The 18,144-nt window shown below is 35.0% G+C and overlaps 1 protein-coding gene across 2 annotated transcripts; it reads right to left on the minus strand.

Moving 5' to 3' along the window:
• Positions 1-370: 370 nt before the first annotated feature.
• LOC109000540 (endoribonuclease Dicer homolog 2-like) lies at positions 371-16,639 on the minus strand. Of its 2 annotated transcripts, none has more exons than XM_018977459.2 (23): positions 16,537-16,639; positions 16,246-16,335; positions 14,445-14,622; positions 13,746-13,859; positions 12,990-13,124; positions 11,662-11,746; positions 11,498-11,562; positions 11,224-11,364; positions 10,623-10,751; positions 10,378-10,525; positions 10,198-10,297; positions 9,608-9,803; positions 9,335-9,495; positions 8,679-8,897; positions 8,339-8,559; positions 7,886-8,157; positions 7,360-7,781; positions 7,150-7,253; positions 6,443-6,639; positions 3,378-3,587; positions 1,983-2,390; positions 1,278-1,556; positions 371-972 (listed from the first exon to the last, which is right to left on the minus strand). In XM_018977459.2, exons 2-23 carry the CDS (start codon positions 16,314-16,316, stop codon positions 613-615), a joined length of 4,215 nt encoding a protein of 1,404 aa, XP_018833004.1. In that variant the 5' UTR covers positions 16,317-16,335; positions 16,537-16,639; the 3' UTR covers positions 371-612. The 2 variants fall into 2 exon arrangements, with proteins under 2 accessions (XP_018833004.1, XP_035549376.1); XM_035693483.1 differs by having other exon boundaries at positions 16,532-16,639.
• Between the last annotated feature and the right edge of the window lie 1,505 nt (positions 16,640-18,144).

The following is an 18,144-nucleotide window of genomic DNA, read 5'->3' on the forward strand; positions in this document are numbered from 1 at the left end:
TTTCAAATCTTGAACTCCTCTCTCTCTCTCTCTCTCTCTCTAGGATTAATAGCAGTAGTGGGTATGCTCCTATAAGCTTCAAAATATACAGCTAAGATCACACATTGGAGTCACGTTCACGTCCCAAGGTATATATTGTGGATTTGATAATCACATAGCTTAAGAGAGTTACTACTTGCACATAGAACTCACATATATTTATCCTGTTTAGAGGAAGGCATTGTGTAATTTAAAGAGATCTCCAGTCTTGTGTTTAGTGGGAATAACAGGTTATGGAATGGACCAATGTAAAGATTCAAAACCTATGATTTGGGTTCTTAAAATACATTATTTATATATAAGGGAGTAAAAGAAATATAGTTCTGTGCTGTTTAGGCCATCAAACTCCATCTTCCTTTTTAGTACCATTCTATTCTAACTAGGGCTACATCCACTTCCATTAGTGGGAGAGCCAGAAAACAAAAACAAGAAAAGGAATTACAGAACCACTTTACACTAAATGGCAACTTTGTATGAGATCATACTCAGAAAAAAGCAATAACTCGAAGAATTGAAAACACTACTATTGCTTACTTAAGTGCAAATTTTCCTCCCACTTGTATTCAAGTCCTTTCATTTTTTACCACCATGTAAACCTGAATCCTTCAGGGACTTCAAAACTTCTTTGCAAGCGACTTTTTTTGCTGTTTTTCCGTCTGCAGCTGTAGCTGTATGCTTGAACGAGAGACCTTCAGCTTCTACCTCTATTGTAATGGAAGTAAGACCCTTGTTGCGGGACTTGATAGGTTCTTTCATAATGTGATGCTCCTTTTGGCATAGTTCATTCAGCTCTTTTGCAGGATGAGACATTCCTGTTTCAGGTGTGATCAGAGGCTCTAAAAGGGGCCTTATGCTGCCAAAGACTCTCTCCTTATTGTATCCAGAATCAACAAGAATGGCACCTGCTAGAGACTCTATAATATCACCAAGTACCTGTCACATTAGAAAATAAAGGTTTGGATTTAAAAAAGGGGGAGGGGAGGAAGAAAACAAGAAAAGAAAAGGAATCCAAACATCAGCGTAGAAGTTAAGAAAACGAATATAACTAAATCTCAATGGAAAGTACTACAAACCACACTCTCGTTACACTTTCATCCTGCTATGATGAGGTGGCATTACCATCAACCTTTGAATTTATCTTTAGAAACAATAAAAGATGATTCAAGGGTGATAAAAGTGCCACATCTTTATATGGTGAGATGAGAGTGTGGTTTGTAACATTGCTTAATCTGAATAACCTTGGGGAAAGTTGTCTCAGAGTCCCATCCAAAAGTTGATTCTGATGATAACTTGTCAAAATTGTTAATAGTTTCAACTATATGCTTGTGGAGTTCTTGTGAGGCATGGAGTATGTGTTTGTGCAGTTCCCACTTGACTGCAGATCGTGCATAACAATCATTATTCACAGAAGCAGATCTCATGTCAGTTAACAGTTCTGGTGACAACCCAGGATATTCATAATAGAAATGCTTGGTCATGAGATAATCCAAAACTGAGTCCCCAAGAAATTCAAGTCGCTGCACAAGTAACAAACTTTTATCAAAGTCAAGAAGAACAGAAATCAAAGGAGGTCATAATGACTATAAGCAAAAAGAAGTAAGATAACACCCATGAAACAGAAGTAACAGAGGCATTCTGAGATAAAACTGTGTTTGAGGGGTATTGTGTCTGTTTCATCAGAAAATTCATCTCATGGACAGATTTTTTTTTTTTTTTTGATTGGGAAGAAAACTCATCTTGTTGACAGTATATGTCAACAGCAAAATGATTACTCTTTGAATTTTATCATGAAATACAGACAAGTAAAATAGTTAGAGAAAATACATAAACTATGTATAAAATGAAGTTGATATGTAAGTTGACTGAGGAAATTAATGGCATAATTCTCAACTAAAATGACCTATCAAAAAAATAATTCTCAACTAAATTGTTATCAAATTTACCTGATAACATCTTGGAATCTCTGGAAGCATGTAAGAACCATGGGTCAATGCTTCCACTAACAAAGAAGGATCACGGAATGAGTAGTTTAATAGGGACTCCAAATGTTTGACATTTACAAGCTTCTCAGCGTGAATTTGGAAGTGTCTCTCGTATGGTGTAACGCAAAAATCTACCTTTATACCCAACCAATCCATAAATAGTAAGGCTGATGTTTCACCACATATGCTAAGAAATGCACCAATTAGTGCCTCAACAACATCAGCAACACTTTTACTTTTCACCTTCCTAGTTTCCCTAGTATAGATTTTTCTCGTATTAAAAAGCAACTCCTCACTTAATGCACTTCCCGATCTATCACCAGGAATGATCCACTTTTTCGGATCGAAGGGCTCATTTCGAATAAATCCCTACAATTTGAAGAATATAAATTGAATCACATAAAATAAAATAAACAAAAGTTTAAACATATAATCACAGAAAGCAATATAGAATAATCATGTCATGAAGTGAGTTCTAAAATGACCTTAAATTTGTTGAACAATATGAAATCTATGGTAACTGAATGCCTAAAGGTTTTTGTTTTCTTAAACAAATCAACTAAAAGAAAACGTTTGGCCGTATCATTCAGGTTAATTCATACAAATAGCTCAGGATCCTGGGTAATCCTTGTAAAGTAAGTCACAGATACAATTATAGGAACAAGGTTAAGATTATCATCACAGCTAAGCAATACAAAATAATCATGTCACAAAGGGAGTTCCAAAATGTCCTTAAGCTTGGGTGAAAATTTAGATCTATAGTATTAGTAACTAAATGCCCAGAGACAAATTCAATAAAAGAGTAGGCAGTATTAATCGAGTTAATTCATTCGAATAGCTCAGGATCCTTGACCAACAATATTTACGAGAGGGGAAGAGACAGAATACACACTTGAACTAAACTTAAAGATAACCAAGAATTTCTTAAAAAATAAAAATAAATCTAAAACTGAAAAAGGATAAAAAAAAGGAGCCAACAGGAATTATATGCAAGCTGGTACAACAAGAAAACAACGTAATAGAGAATGGCATGCTATACTATCCAAACTGAGAACTTGATCACTAGATGTGTCAAAGGATCTGAAAAGGTATTACCTTCAATTTAAACACAAAGTCAAAATCCTTTTGACGTTTAATCTAATGCCAAAAAGAATAGATTTCTAATACACAAACACACATACAGATGTATATTTGTTTTTCTTAAAAAGCATATAGATTGATTTATATGTATGTATGATTGTACCTATATATATGTACATATATATAAAATAACAACAATAAATCTATAACATAAAGAGAAACTCATGAGATTGGCAACACCAAGAATTTAAAGAATTATCAGAAAACAAAAGTTACCGGAAGTTTGCGGTCACATCCAAACTTGCAAAGAGCTGCATTAGAAATTATTTTTTCTTTCTTCACACTAAGGACACCCTCGTGTTGATTTTGATAGGTCTTAAAAAGTTGTTGACTGGCAGCATATTTGAGAAAAGAATCTCCAAGAGTTTCTAACGATTCCAAGTGGAATATCTCTTGGCATTTCTTTGTAGTAATTGCTTCCAAAACCTACCATGAAGATATGGTTAGCAAAAGTTCAATATGCCATTAGCTACAGTGATGTACCTCATATCTTTAAAGGGACTGATGGTGGTACTAATACAATATTTTTTTTTTTATAAGTAATAAAATATTTATTCCCAAGAAATAGGCATAAGCCCAAGTACACAGGCCATATACAAACAAAATACCTACTACTGTCCAAAAATGAAAGGAAAACTTAAAACAGATTCTGGAAATTATCTTCCATTACAGAAGCTTTTTTTTTTTTTTTTATATCGGAAAACCTCTCCAAGGCAAGGCCCTTCTGACCATTACAAAAACTTTTAGCCCACAAACTCAAAGTACTAAAGAAAAAATCCCTAAGTTCTCCCAATGAACGTTCTTTGTCTTCGAAGTATCTCCCATTCCTTTCAAGCCATAGGCACCACATGGGACAAGAAGGAATCATCTTCCAAACATGAACAGCATTCTTGTTACCCTTCAAACCCTTCCACCCTACCAATAAATCCACCGCTTCCTTGGGCATTACCCAAAGTAAACCAGTCTGATTCAAAACCTCATTCCACAAGAACCTAGCCACTTCACAATGAAAAAAGAGGTGATTAACAGATTCCTCATCCTTCTAACATGACACACCAATCAGCAATGTACATGCCTCTCCTTCTAAGATTTTCAGTTGTCAACACTTTGCCCAAGGATACCACCCAACAGAAAAAAGCAACCTTGAAAGGAACTTTCACTTTCCATATTATTTTTAATATTATTTTTATTTTAGGATTTAAAAAAGTTGAATTATTTATTTTATTTTGTGGGAATTTGAGAAGGTTGTAATGATTAGATGAGATGAGATGAGATGTGAAAGCAAACGAGGCCTTAGTCTCCAAATGGCTTCCCACCCTCGAGGGCCATCCTAAGCAAGTTTCCTCCACCATCAAACCACTCTGTGATGAAGAAACCACACAAAGCTTGGATCTCAGTCTATCTTGCAAACTGTCAGATTCCACACTCTTCGAACAATCCTGATATGACGTCGTCGTCGAGTTTATCATCACCAGGGAACACCCTCGACTCCCCCTGTCGCCCCTTTCTGTGCAGACAAAACCACCAACGGCGCTGTCGAACAACTGAATCTAACATCACTCTCCTCTATCGAGCCGATAGATTTCGGAACCACCGTCTCCTTTGAGCCCTTCCTCATCGACAAACACCCATTAGAATCGCCTCCCTCCGTCACACCACTCTGTGGTGACAGACGAATCAGCGGCACCGACAATGAGTTGGGCTAAGCTTCAACTCTCCTCTTGGGCTTGAAAGAACCACACTACTATCCTTGGAACAAATAGAACTCTTTAACGGGCCCCTACCCAGCCCACCACGACAGCCTTCCTCACTTAACCCACCCTACGCCTCCAGACTCCCTTTGTTTTCTTGGGCTCCCATCTTTTGGCCCAAACCCATAATAAAACCCAGCCCTCCATCAACCTTATTTAATAAAAAGACAATTTTATCCTTCCATCCCATTAATTCAGAACGTAAATGCCAAAGTGTCCCTTCCACTGCTCCTATGTTTTCCAACACTTCGTAACTCCTACCATCACCATAATTTCGCCTAAGTTCTGCACCTCCCTCCTTCCTCCTACCATCTTCCGGTGAGATAACCTCTTTCATATACTTGGCACCTCCAAATCTCTCGAGAATTGCACAGGTTTCATCAATGCTGCCACATAAGAACCTCCACCAGCCTTATCATCACCAACATGTAGAGAAGTATCAGCCATCAAATTGCTACTTGATTGATTTACAACCTGCCCAACCTTGGACGTACCTCTACCAGCCTGATATGTCGCAGCAGAAGAGGACCCAACCATTTCTCGTAAGTATCTCACAAAACCAGCCCATCCACTTCCTCTCCTCCCTTCAGGGATAACTAAAATTCCTTTCCCGAACCTGTGCCATATTCTAGCATCTGCAGAAACCTACCAGACTGATTATGGCTCCCCTGCAACATAAAAACTCTCTCCCTCCCTTCTAGTCTGATAATCAACCATCTTACCAAGATTCTTCCAATAAACCTCTATCTCCTTAGCAAACCAACCCACCATTCCACCAGATAGATACAAAGACAAAGTATGTTTTCTTCCCTTTTCTGTTATACAGAACATATTACCTCTCTTTCTCCTAAAAACAAAAACCTTGGATTCTATACACAAACTCCTATCCATCACTTAAAAAACAACAAACAAACAACAGAATACACCCAATCTAAGGAAGAAGAGACACAACAGGAAGATTAGACATCATATCCAGCAAAAACCTCTCCAGGGGGAATTCCAGTAGTATATATTCTTTCAGAGTCCTATTACCCACAAACTATACTAATTTGCTGATTCAGCAATTTTAACCATATAGAGTATCTGCTATTAAGCATCTTATGCTTAATCTGTGAAAAACAGTGGAGTTTCAATGAAAAGTATGACACATTTGCCTGAAATAAGATGCAGATGTAGCTGTAGAAAATTTTAAAACCAGATAAAAGAACAGTTCCATGCCTGAATGTGAATGAAACCTATTATTTTCACAAAAATGGAACAGGAACCATATGCTTCATCTGGCAACTCTATGGAGGAAAAATGACAGCTTATCCCCAATGTTATAACAGTAGCACGCTTGATCTTGGCTGCTCTTGACAACAATGGTTAACCGTTGAAATCTTTGCACAATACACATTCTATGGCCCAAACTCATGATCATAGACAATACTAACCATCTACGAAAAAATACAGTCATCAATGATGGACTAGCACTTAAGTAAATTAATGCCAACAACTATCAAGAGCACATTTATAAGAAGGATAACTCACCTTGGAAATTGGAATATCATCATTTTGTGAACAATAATCCAAATGCATCTTTTTTAAGTTGGCAGCTATAAGCAAAGACTCGACCCGGTGCATGATTGAAGGAACAAATGAGAAAGAATAAAATGTATTGATTGATATCGGTGACATAACTATAGAACATAGTTCCGGAGGCAATTCAACCGACCGCTTACTCGATTCTGAAAAGATAGAACATGTAACATTTACTAATAAAGAGCATCATAGGTCTAATCATGTTAAAGAGCTTATTCAAGAAAATTTCCCCTAGGGTATGCTGCATTGTCACTTCCACCCTCATCAAAGTATCATAATCCAACCTGGACTTGAGGAGTAATTTAAGATGAACAACTACCACAGAAGGAAAGGGAGAAAAAATAGACCAGCTGGGATAATTTATTTTGCTCTAATCAAAATGAATCAGATAAGTCCAAAGCCAACAATAGAAAATAGAAATAATTTTGTAGCACAGAAGACTTGTGGAATAAAAAAGGCAAATTTAAATTTCTCTCTTAAAAGAAATATAAAGGATGGATTATTCCTTTTTTATACAAACTATATGCTAAACAGTGGGTAGAACCAAGAAGACTAGTACTTAAACTGAAAGCCTACCCAAGAGAATCGTGATTATTTAGTGCTTGTGTCAGAAGAAAGGATGAGAATCTAACATATAAGAAGTCAGAACTTCCAACCTTTCTCTTTCTGATTTCTGCATCTTTGAAGGTAATTTTGAACCTGAAAAATGCGTCTCCCACAAACCAATGATTCGTGCTCAAAACACAGATTGATGTCATACCTGTGTTTGGAAAACTTTGGATTAATTACAATTAGCATTCCACAAGTACAACATATTCTTAAAGAGAAACATTAGCTTTGCATTCAAAAGTCTGACAATGACATACCGCTCCTTATAGTATTTCTTGTAAGTAATAATTCTGCCATCCCGGAGCGTCAGAAGAGATTTTGCATTCAATCCCAAAATCCCAGTTATGCAGTACACCTGACCATTGTGAGGGGTGTAGACCAAAGAATTCTGAAGCAGGCAAGTGCAGACAGGACCATCTTTGGTTTGTACACTACGTTCACAACCCTTGGGTACAGAATAATTGAAGTGAAATTCAGAAATCTTCTCACATGAAAATAGCACAGAAGTAACACAATTCCAATCAATGATTAAAGGTCTCTGATGCTTTCCAGTGGCTGGGAGCAAAAGATAATCAGTCTCAGCTCCCAAAATATCTCCATCCATACGCTTGTTTAAACCCAAATCATGATAAATAAGAACTCTTAAAAGAGTTTTCTGAAACCTTCTACACAAAAGGACCTGCAAACAAAGTTTCAGAACAGAAACAAAATTCTTTATTACTTAATATACCACTTAAACTAACAATGTAAAGCAAAGTGAAAAAAAAAAAAACAAGAAGTGACCTGATCCGTGCTAAGATGAATCACTCCAACATATTTAAAGTTCACTGTCAAACTACCCCTGTCAACATCCAAGTCAAAATGCAAGCTTCCAATATCAGATTCTAGCTTATTTCTCAGGACAAGCACAATATCATGAACTAGAATATCGTAAACAAATTTCTGCTCCAGCTCCATTAAGTAGCAATGATACAATATATTCGAATTCTTTGGAAGATGACAGACCAGCTCAGGTGGGAAGTAACTGGGTTGCTCATCAATATAAGGTTCATTCCCTGGACATTTAACCATTCGAGATAAAGTATAAGTGATTATCTTAAAAACGTTTAAAAATCACCTGGGGAAAAAACAGAAGGTACATAGAATTCTTCCTTTCTTACATATGACATTGCAAGTATAAAATGGAAAAAAAATCAATGCATGTAGAAATAAAGGCCCACAAGACAATAATTTTACCCCTTTCTTGAGCATCAGCTTCTTCCACAAGAATATCTGGAACAAGATTATCTGTCAAGGCACCAATCTCATGTAGTTGCTTGCATGCTTCAAGGCAGGCAGTTTGCTTCATAATTTTAGCATTCATGCTTCCTTGTACAACAACATTTTGTAAGGGACAGCTCTTGGGTAGACGTAAAGTGCAAGTCTTCTGATCCCAGCTTGGAGCCGGTTTATAATAGCTACAGAAAATAAAACCAAGACATCAGGTCAAAAACACAGAAAGTTTGAAGTTAATACGTTAATAACAACATAGATAGTAGCATGAGAAAATAAAGGTTGTTGATGAGGAATAACTAACCAATCTGAAGGGAGCCGTGAGCAATAGAAGAATATTAAACTGACACTAGAAGTAAGAGTCACAGTCGCTCCGGTGCTTGCAACACTATAAAATTTCTCGCCAATTAAATCACTTTGAAGAGGTGAGCAAGGCAGCAAAGCATGATGTAAGGCTGCCTTCCTCATTATATCTCCACTAGCAAGATATTTCTCCAGTCGAGACCGAGTAGCAATATCTTCACTGTAGAATAAAAAAAAAAGACAATATTACATACCAAGGCACCATATGTTTTACACAAGTCAGCTTGGCATTTAGTTTCTAGGAAGAAACATCGAGCCCCACAACATTTTCAAATCCATAACTTTTCTCAAAACTTTCTCCATTCAAACATGTTCATAATGGGTCTTACCACTTTCACCAAACCACATAAAAACCAATATCTAAAAGTTTCATCCCATATTTCAGAAATTTCAAATAAAATCTTAAATCCAAACATACCCTGAATCAGGAGATTTTAGGGATAGAAAAACTACCGGAACCATTTTAAAAGAAGCATGTGAAACTTGGATTGGAAACAAAATAGCGGAAGAAAGTCTCAGGAGATGTTTACATAGCCATGCCCCTGAATGAACCAGATTCAAAAGGTGTAATCAAAACAATTATTAAAAGAATGTTACCTATTGACCATTAATATATAATCTGAATTTTGCATTCTAGCACGACCTCGGGACTGTATGAAACTACAAACAGTGGAAGATGGGTCAAATCTAATAACCAAGTTACAGCTTTGAACATCTAGTCCCTCTTCAAGAATTGACGTCGCAACAATTACGTTCACCTATTGAACACATTTCACACCCACAATTGAACAAAAAAGTCAGAGATAAACAAGTTGGTGAAAAACTAAGTGGATGGGAAAAAAAGAAACGAAGAAGAAGAAGAAGAAGTACCATGCCTTTACGAAATTCTCGCACAATTTCATTTTGTTTTTTTCTAGTCTGGGACTGCAACCCAGAGTTATTCCCTGCAATGTACTTAGCCTTCCAGCTGCTGTATTTTGGAAGAAACTCGTTCAACAGAGAATTTAGTACAATGGCTGTGACAATCCTTTCCACAAAGACTATACATCTAATGTCTTTTAAATCCCTGCATTCACATAACACATTGAAATGTTGGGAATGAACCAAAAACTTCAAAAAACAATATAAAATTGGAAGTTCCAAGTTCTGGTCAAAACATTACTTCTCTAAAATTAACATTTAAGGATTTAAGAATGAGCAATGTTCTACATAGAATTTATGACAGCATGCACCACTTCATAAGAAGTGATTAGCATAGGCTTGCGTCATCAATGTTTCCCATAATGCTCCCTACAAAAACAGGAACAAATACTTGGAGACTTTCAGGTATTGAGAGTGCTAATTGAAGAGCCCAGGGTCTAGATCTTATTTTTCAATGAGCAAGTCTAGACATTATTAGACGATACCAAATGATATTTACCAGGTTTCAGAAAGATACTGATGATGCACAACATGCTAACCTGTAATCAAGAAGAGATTCAATGAGACACACAACTTTTGAAGTAATAAGCCCTTCATCCATATTCTCTTTAATGTTATCACCAATAGACCAGTTCGGACCTGAATATATGATACAAAGGAAAGAATGTAATCAACAAAAAGAAATAAAAATCAACAGCAATTCTTCCAAATTGAAGTACCTGATGGAATGTACGAGGAAAATGTGTGGAAGGCATCCAAACTGAAATCTTTAACAATTGTCTCACCAAACACATCCAGTTTATCACATGAAATTGAGTCAGTTTCATCACACAAGTCAGTATCGTAGCAGGAAAAGGACTGTGCGGCCTGTAACAAAGATCCACAACCGGTTTGATGTTTTTTAAGACATTGCCATCGTCAAATAGAGTCAAACCAAAACAAACATAGAGTGATCAACGATTACCTTTTGACCCAGCCAAACACCTAGTTCATCCAAACAGAATACTAAAGCTGAAAAAACCTTTGATAGCTTTTTGCTTGTAGAATCTGCTGCAGATTCTTTGAAATCATACTTTTTCAGAGAGAGTTCATGCTGAGAAGAACCAACCCAACTGTTAGTACTCTCAATGAAGCAAACTATTCCTTTTAATTTAAAACATTTAGAATTTTACAAGGTGATCTAACAACATCATAACTGACAAATATATAAAACTGATATCACATAAAAAATGAAAAAAAAAATAATTTTGAAGTGAAGGGGTTTCAAGCATAACATAACACCTAGGGTGGTGATTTCTGACACTGAATTGTCTAACTACTTAATTGTATACTTCCTGTGTACTTGCGTTTTGCCTAATTATGTGGAGTAATAAACTCTTCTTATCAAAAAAAAAAAATTGTCTAACTACTTAAAACTCATATACTTTTCAGCCTCTACCCTGTCATTGTTGAGCCTCAAACACTAAATTGGGATGAAACTCAAGAATCATATTAATCCATTTTAGAACATTTCAAGTAGATAGACTATGATATTATAGCACAAAACATGCATAAAATGTGCTCACCTTTTCTTTTAAACTCTGCAATTCACCAGCTAAACACTCATATAAAACACATGGGATTTCCTTGTGCGTATAAAATTTGAACTTCGGCGTCGAAAATGGTATAAACTGAGCAAGCTGAGATTCACTAGCACAAGTATACACCTTAAACCAACAGGGAAAGAAAACAGCAGTCGATCAATTATTCACCGTGAAATTAATATGATAACCAGGTAAATGAACAAGACAACACACACAAACTCACACACAGGAAAAAATTATACACAGCAGAAGAAACCTTCGAATTCATCATGGTCTCAAGCTCCTCAATCTTTTCCCAGAAAGATAATTCTGAGACTCCACCTACATTTATAAATAGAAGAAAAAGGTTAAAAAGCAAAAGATTGATATTCATCACCAAACAAGGAATAAATTTGCAATTAATATAAGCTGTTATCATACTCTTTGTCTTTATGGGGGAAGCAGTCATCCCAAATATTCTAGGAAGTTCGGATCCAGCAGAACTTAGCTGACGGTGATAGAACTCCTACAAATGCAGTCCAGATGCTTTAATAACAACAAGGGCACACATTTTATGGGCAATAAATACATTATCAATAAGCAATAACAATGAAACATGAACTTCCAGTTGTATAATTGTACATGACCAATCGGTCACACTAAAAGCAATGGCAACATCGATACAATAACCTACATCGATTGCATGCATTATATGTACAAAACCCTTTAAGTATCATGCATTCCATTGCAAACACATTGTGACATCGAAAATGAAATTTCCATACAAATCTCTTTTTGGATATCTATAATATCGTTAAAGAAGTGATTGGAAAAGTAACAAAATCAGGATGCTGCAAAAACCAATCCATGCACAAACCTTCAATAAGACACAATCCAAAATCTTACATATCTGGCCATAGCTTTGGCTCTGGCGATTGATTTGACATCAGCCACCAAAAATATTAATCCACTTGATCAGTGAAAGATATGCAACAGCCAACAGCTTATACAAAGATACCCAACATTCCAGACAACTTAGTGATAGTAAAATTTACTCGCATCCTTAATTCATCCAAAATGGCAATATAAATTTCAATTATCTTTTTTTTTTTACTTTTAATGACATGGAACCTCACCAATGCACCCTTCAAACCCATCCCTAGGGAGAATCCCTATATACACAACCCACTAGTCAGAATCGTGTATCAGGTAATCCATTGGAACTCTAGTGCATAAACGAATTCAGGATGTCTGTCAAAGCAAGGTAAATCCCCAAATCAACCCTCCAGAATACATAAAACATGATCGGACATGTTCATATTCAAAATCTAACAACCTAGATGGTTTAGAATACAGATACATGTAAGATTAACAAACAGAAATCCAAATGAAAACCCTTATGTGTGCACAAGAAACTAAAGAAGTCTTCCAGACATAATTTTCTCTCTGTTTCAGTGTTAAGCATGATGAACGGCTTCTGCATCTTTTGACATATATCAAGTAATGGATCAGAAAATTTTCCAACATGGAATAAAATTGGAGATAGAATTTTGTTACATGTAGTTAGAACGGTTTCATAGGTCCGAGATAACATTATCTGATATGAACCCTGCAAAGTTAGATAGTCAAACCTATTTTACTAGAGAATTGTATAATGGATAAGTATTTTTTTTAAGGAAAATGGGCAAGCATTTCAGCAAAAGTGGCAGTCATTAACGAGCTAAAGAAGGACTGGCAATACGGGAAGGAAAAAGGTACAGGCAACTTACTGTCATAATGCAAGCATAAGGGTGTTTACCCCTGGCATGGTGGCATTCATCAACTATTAAAACCTTTATCATGCTTAGTTTGAAAAAGCTATGCCTCAAGCAAGTAAGCAAAATTGCAGGTGTCATCACAAGCACCTGAAAAGAAAATAAAAATAAAGAATTACTCTAATTATAGCTAATTGAGTATTATTTTATAGGCAAATATAATATACACACCAACATGGAATTGGACTCATGATCCCATTTTCCACCCGTTGTTAGTGGGGGCAGATACAATTCGATACAAAGATCATTGTGGCACTGAGTATATGCCGTGTCTTGTTAATACATGGAAATTACAACTAGTTTGACCAAAATTCTTTAGTGCTAGAGCACCTTTTTGTGAAGAACAAAATATTTATCATAGAAGTTGGTAGCAGGAAATTATCAACCACAATTATTGGCACCATGTCAATAAATGTTTATGAAAATAAATGTTCTTATGACTTCAACATTCATGAATAGCTTCTGGTTGTCAGAGTCCACCATCCAGAATTTTCTAGATATTGGTAAAATACATGCGTGTGCAAAAGAGTTTTTCATGTAATAGAAATTAGAAACAAAAAACTTGAACTCAAATTGAGATGTAGTAAACTTGGAAACTGAATATATTAAGCACATCAAAATGGACAGAACAAAATGAAGCAGATTCTTAGATCACATAAGCACACATGATTTTTCTTTCGTCTGATTGAATTATATGTGAAAAATACCTACCTCATGTTTTTCTATTTGTTGCTTCCACATAGCAGCATCCCAAAAGTCAACTCCCATTTCTCCGCAATACATGCCCACATCCAAGTCGGTGTGCATTTTCACAGCTTCAGCTTGCTAATAACACGAGAAGAAGCAAAAACATAAAATTCGAACAATGAATTCAGCTTTTATCACAACAGCCAGTGTCTAGTAAGTCCAGAATTTCCTATCCATGTCAATAACAAGTAAGAAATTTCAAATTTTCACTTCAATACCCATGTCTAACTTCATTTCACTGCTAAAACTTGAATAGGAAACCTAAAGACACTTCTACATTTAATTCTAAAACCCAATTTTGATGATTTCAAATGCCACGCGAAATTCAGAATTTCCAAGTTTTCTACAACCAGATCAAATAGCTTTCAAAATTTTCTTGCAAAGCTACCCCGCATTAAAAATGAAAATAAAATAGAAACTGCAGTGCTAAATATTTTTATAATTAAAAAAATGCAATGCTTATTTTATCATCACCCATATCTAGCAACTCAAAAATAACATCTCAGGATTAAAAAAATAAAATATAAATTTGATGAATCGCATTAAAACCCAAGAACTTCAATGAATATATTCATCGTACATGCATAAGCATATACAAATGCGTAAGGCATAGATGCGTATGAATGCATGAAAAGAAAGAGACGGAGGTAGCATTTGCCATACTTGAGAAACCAAGACAACTTGGGGAACTAAGAAGACAGCAATGAAAGGTGAAGGCTTGCGGAGAAGATAGGCATAACTCCGCAGAAGCATGATGGCAATAAGAGTCTTGCCAGAGCCAGTCTCCAGGAACACTACAGTGTTCTGCTTGATTGCTATCTCCAGTGCTTCAAGCTGATAACTGCAACAACAACAACATACCCCACATGTGTTAGAGATAATATAAAATCAAAATTTTGATTTGCTATTATCCTATTCAAGTGATTTTGATTTTCATTTTATCAAATCAAAATGATTTGATTTTCATAATGATCATAATATTTACCTTATCTCATCTTCATTTTTTTTATCGGTAAACAAAATTTTATTGATCATAAGAATAGGCAAAAGCCCAGGTATACAGGACATATACAAGAGCATTGCCTTAGCGTGCTAGTTCAGTGATACAACTTATCTCATCTTCATGTAGTTTCCCTATAAATGACCTACACTTTGTATTCAATTACACTTGATAATTGTAAATATATAGCCTTCAAAATCTCTCTTCCTCCTCTCCCCTCCATCTTAATTTCTATTATATTTTAGATTTTATTTCATGGTATCAAAAACCTCGGCTAACATCAAGCTTGATCCTAATGAATATTTTTCTTTTTGTTCAATCCTTCAGCTTGCTTTAACTCTTTCATAGGATCTTCATCACCGCTCAACCATATTTTGTCTCAAATCAACGCCTTTGGAGTATCTTTATTAGCTGTGGGCCTTCATCATTTGGTTCTTTGTTAGTCCAATTCTTCTTTGAGGTCTGTTGTGAGCATTAATTAAACCCTCAGACCCATCTTAGGCCTTCTATTTTTGGTCTTATAGTTGACCAAGGTCGTCTTTAGCCCCTTGTTGGCTCAATCTTTTGGCATGTTGTTAGCTTTTGTTAGCTTTGGCCCATATCTAACAAGGAGCAATGTTTTTAGGATCTTAGATCTCTTTTTGTTAGAACATTATTCCTATGGGCCATAACTATAGATTTTAGTGGTCTAGACCTGCATGATTTTCTTGTTTCCTTTCTACATCCTATATAGGTGTATCTTCTTGTATACCATCTTGTGTACTTGGGTTATGCCTATTCTATTAATACAATCATTTACTTATCAAAAATAAAATAAAAAAACCTTTGGCCCATTATCAACACATAACTCTTGATTTGATGTTCCAGCTACTGGTCACCTCCATCAATACAACCACTTTCATTATCCTATATAGGAAAATTTGATTTGACATTATCCTATTCAAGTGATTTGATTTACATAATATCAAATCAAGTGATTTTATTTTTATAGTGATCATAATATTTATCTTATCTCATTTTCATGTAATTTTCCTGTAAACTTATGTTTTGTATTCAATAACACTTGTGAATGGTAAAAATGTAGCCCTCAAAATCTTTCTCCCTCATTCTCTCTTCTTCATCTCAATTTTATTATATTTTATATTTTCTTTCAGTATGAACTTCGCCGAAATTTACTTTTTAAAACACAACCCACCCACATAACAAGAAAACATCAAAACCGAAGCAACTTTAGAAACTCTTGGTGGCATTTCATGCAAAAGAAAATGACGAGCGACCAAACAGTTAACTGAAACAACTGCGACATTTACAAATTTTAACAAGAAAAAAAAAAGAAAGAAGAAATTTGAACCCATTTAACTGGGTGATGAGAAGATTTAGTAGAATAGATGTTTGATTTTTCTGCTCTTATTTTCCTTCATTTTCTCGTCAACCAAACAATAAGCAAGAAAATTGAGGAATTACCTTCTCGCAAATGGGAGAGGATCAACAGATGGTTGAGTGGGTTCTCCTATTTCCATAGTAACCGGTTCCATGTCCTCTGTGTTAAGCTCTCTACACCACCATCCATCAGAACAGAACCAATTAATCTCAAATAAAAAGCAATTAAAATCCAAAGCCCACTTCTCCTAAGACTCTAGAAATAAAAGAGAGATTAAAAATCAATGTATATGAAAACCCATAATAGTTGAAGCAAAGAATGGTGGAATGAGAGAGAGAGAGAGAGAGAGAGAGAGAGAGAGTTCCAAACTGTACGGGAATGGGTGGGAAGAATCTAAAAGAGCTTCGACAAACGAATGCGCTGCAGAGAAAGTAGAGGCTGCAACACTTGTTATATACACACAGCTACGAGAGCATGGGGAAGCTCGTGATGAGTGACGGGAAAAGGACGTCCAAGATTCCAAACTGCTTCGGGAAAGGAACTTCTTGCCTAAGTCTTGAAAAATAAATAAATAAAAATAAAAATCATTATGAATACTTGAACTTGGTGCATGATAATGTAAATGGAAAAATATTTGCATCAGCCTATTATTTATCACACACTCAACACACTTAGTGTATTGAGATTTAAAAAAAAAAAAATTTTGAATGCATGGTGTGTGAAGTGTGTAGGCTGATGCATAGAATTACCCAATGTAAATTCCATCTCTAGAAATTCTGGCCGTTCGTATCAACTTCTAAAATTTTTTAAATTCATAGAATGTATGTTGTTATTTTATATGTCATTATTTCATATTCTTTATCCTTCTCTTATGTCTGTAAAATGTATTTTGATGATCATTTGTATGAATGAGATATTAAGCCTTTGAGGAATTAAGTGCTAGTTTGATTACATAAAATCAAACTATATCATCTCATCTCATCTAAATATTATAACTTTTTTAAACTATTATACAAAATATAATAAATAATTCAATTTTTTTAAATCCCAAAATAAAAATTATATGAAAAAACTATATTTATTTAACTTTCAACAAAACATCTCATCTCATCTTATCTGAACTACATAGCCAAACAAAACCTAAGTTTATATTACAATTTTTCTATTCTATTATTATTTATTTTAATTTCACAACGCTTTATTAGCTCAAGATTCTAGTCAACTGATGTGTTCTTTTGATTTTTGGCAAGATACTTGTGAAACATTTTTCGACTATTATAAGTTTCTCTTCTATAAATATTGGCATCTGCTTGTTGTGATATAAATCATTTTATAAAATCTTGATATGATATATGTGATATTATATAGAATATAATGTTATCATATCAATGCAATGAATATTATTATCTTATGTATGTTAGTTCGATTTTAAATATATTTTTCTCATCAGTACTTAATATATTTGTTATAAATAATGTCAAATCTTACAAAACTCAAATATGTTGCCCTTGATGTTTTTTACAACAATTATTTATTATGGATCCTTGATGACGAGATTCATCTTGATGAATGAATCTTTGAAATACTATTAAGGAAATGAAGCATCCCTACAAGATCACGGTAAAGTAATGATTTTGTCTTGCCACCATCAATGAAAAACTGATAACAGAGTACTTAACAATTAAAGATCCATCAATTATATGGAACAGTTTAAAGGAGAGATACATGTACCAGGACATCGATATCCTCCCAAAAGTTCGTTATGATTATATGCACCTAAAGTTGTCAAATTATTAGTGAATACAACTCTATATGTTTGAAATGGAATATATAACATATTCATGTCAATTGTGCTCCTGCAGTAGCAATATCTAGTGCGAGAGTTTGCTAAGTGTTATGAACATCTTGTTTAATTTTAGCTGAACAAAACAACGAGTTATTATTGAAAAATCATCAGCCTTGTCTAACGGATTCTACTCGAT

Source organism: Juglans regia, chromosome 8 (genome assembly GCF_001411555.2).
Source record: "Juglans regia cultivar Chandler chromosome 8, Walnut 2.0, whole genome shotgun sequence".
NCBI lineage: Eukaryota > Viridiplantae > Streptophyta > Magnoliopsida > Fagales > Juglandaceae > Juglans > Juglans regia.

Bases quoted from the DNA above. Each gene is read 5' to 3' on its own strand.
- LOC109000540 (XM_018977459.2), bottom strand. From the start codon at position 16,316: ATGGAACCGGTTACTATGGAAATAGGAGAACCCACTCAACCATCTGTT. The intron at 11,747-12,989 runs GTAAGTTGCCTG...CTGCATTTGTAG, and splicing joins CTTATGCTTGCATTATGACA to GAGTTCTATCACCGTCAGCT. The intron at 973-1,277 runs GTTATTCAGATT...CTAATGTGACAG, and splicing joins CTGAGACAACTTTCCCCAAG to GTACTTGGTGATATTATAGA.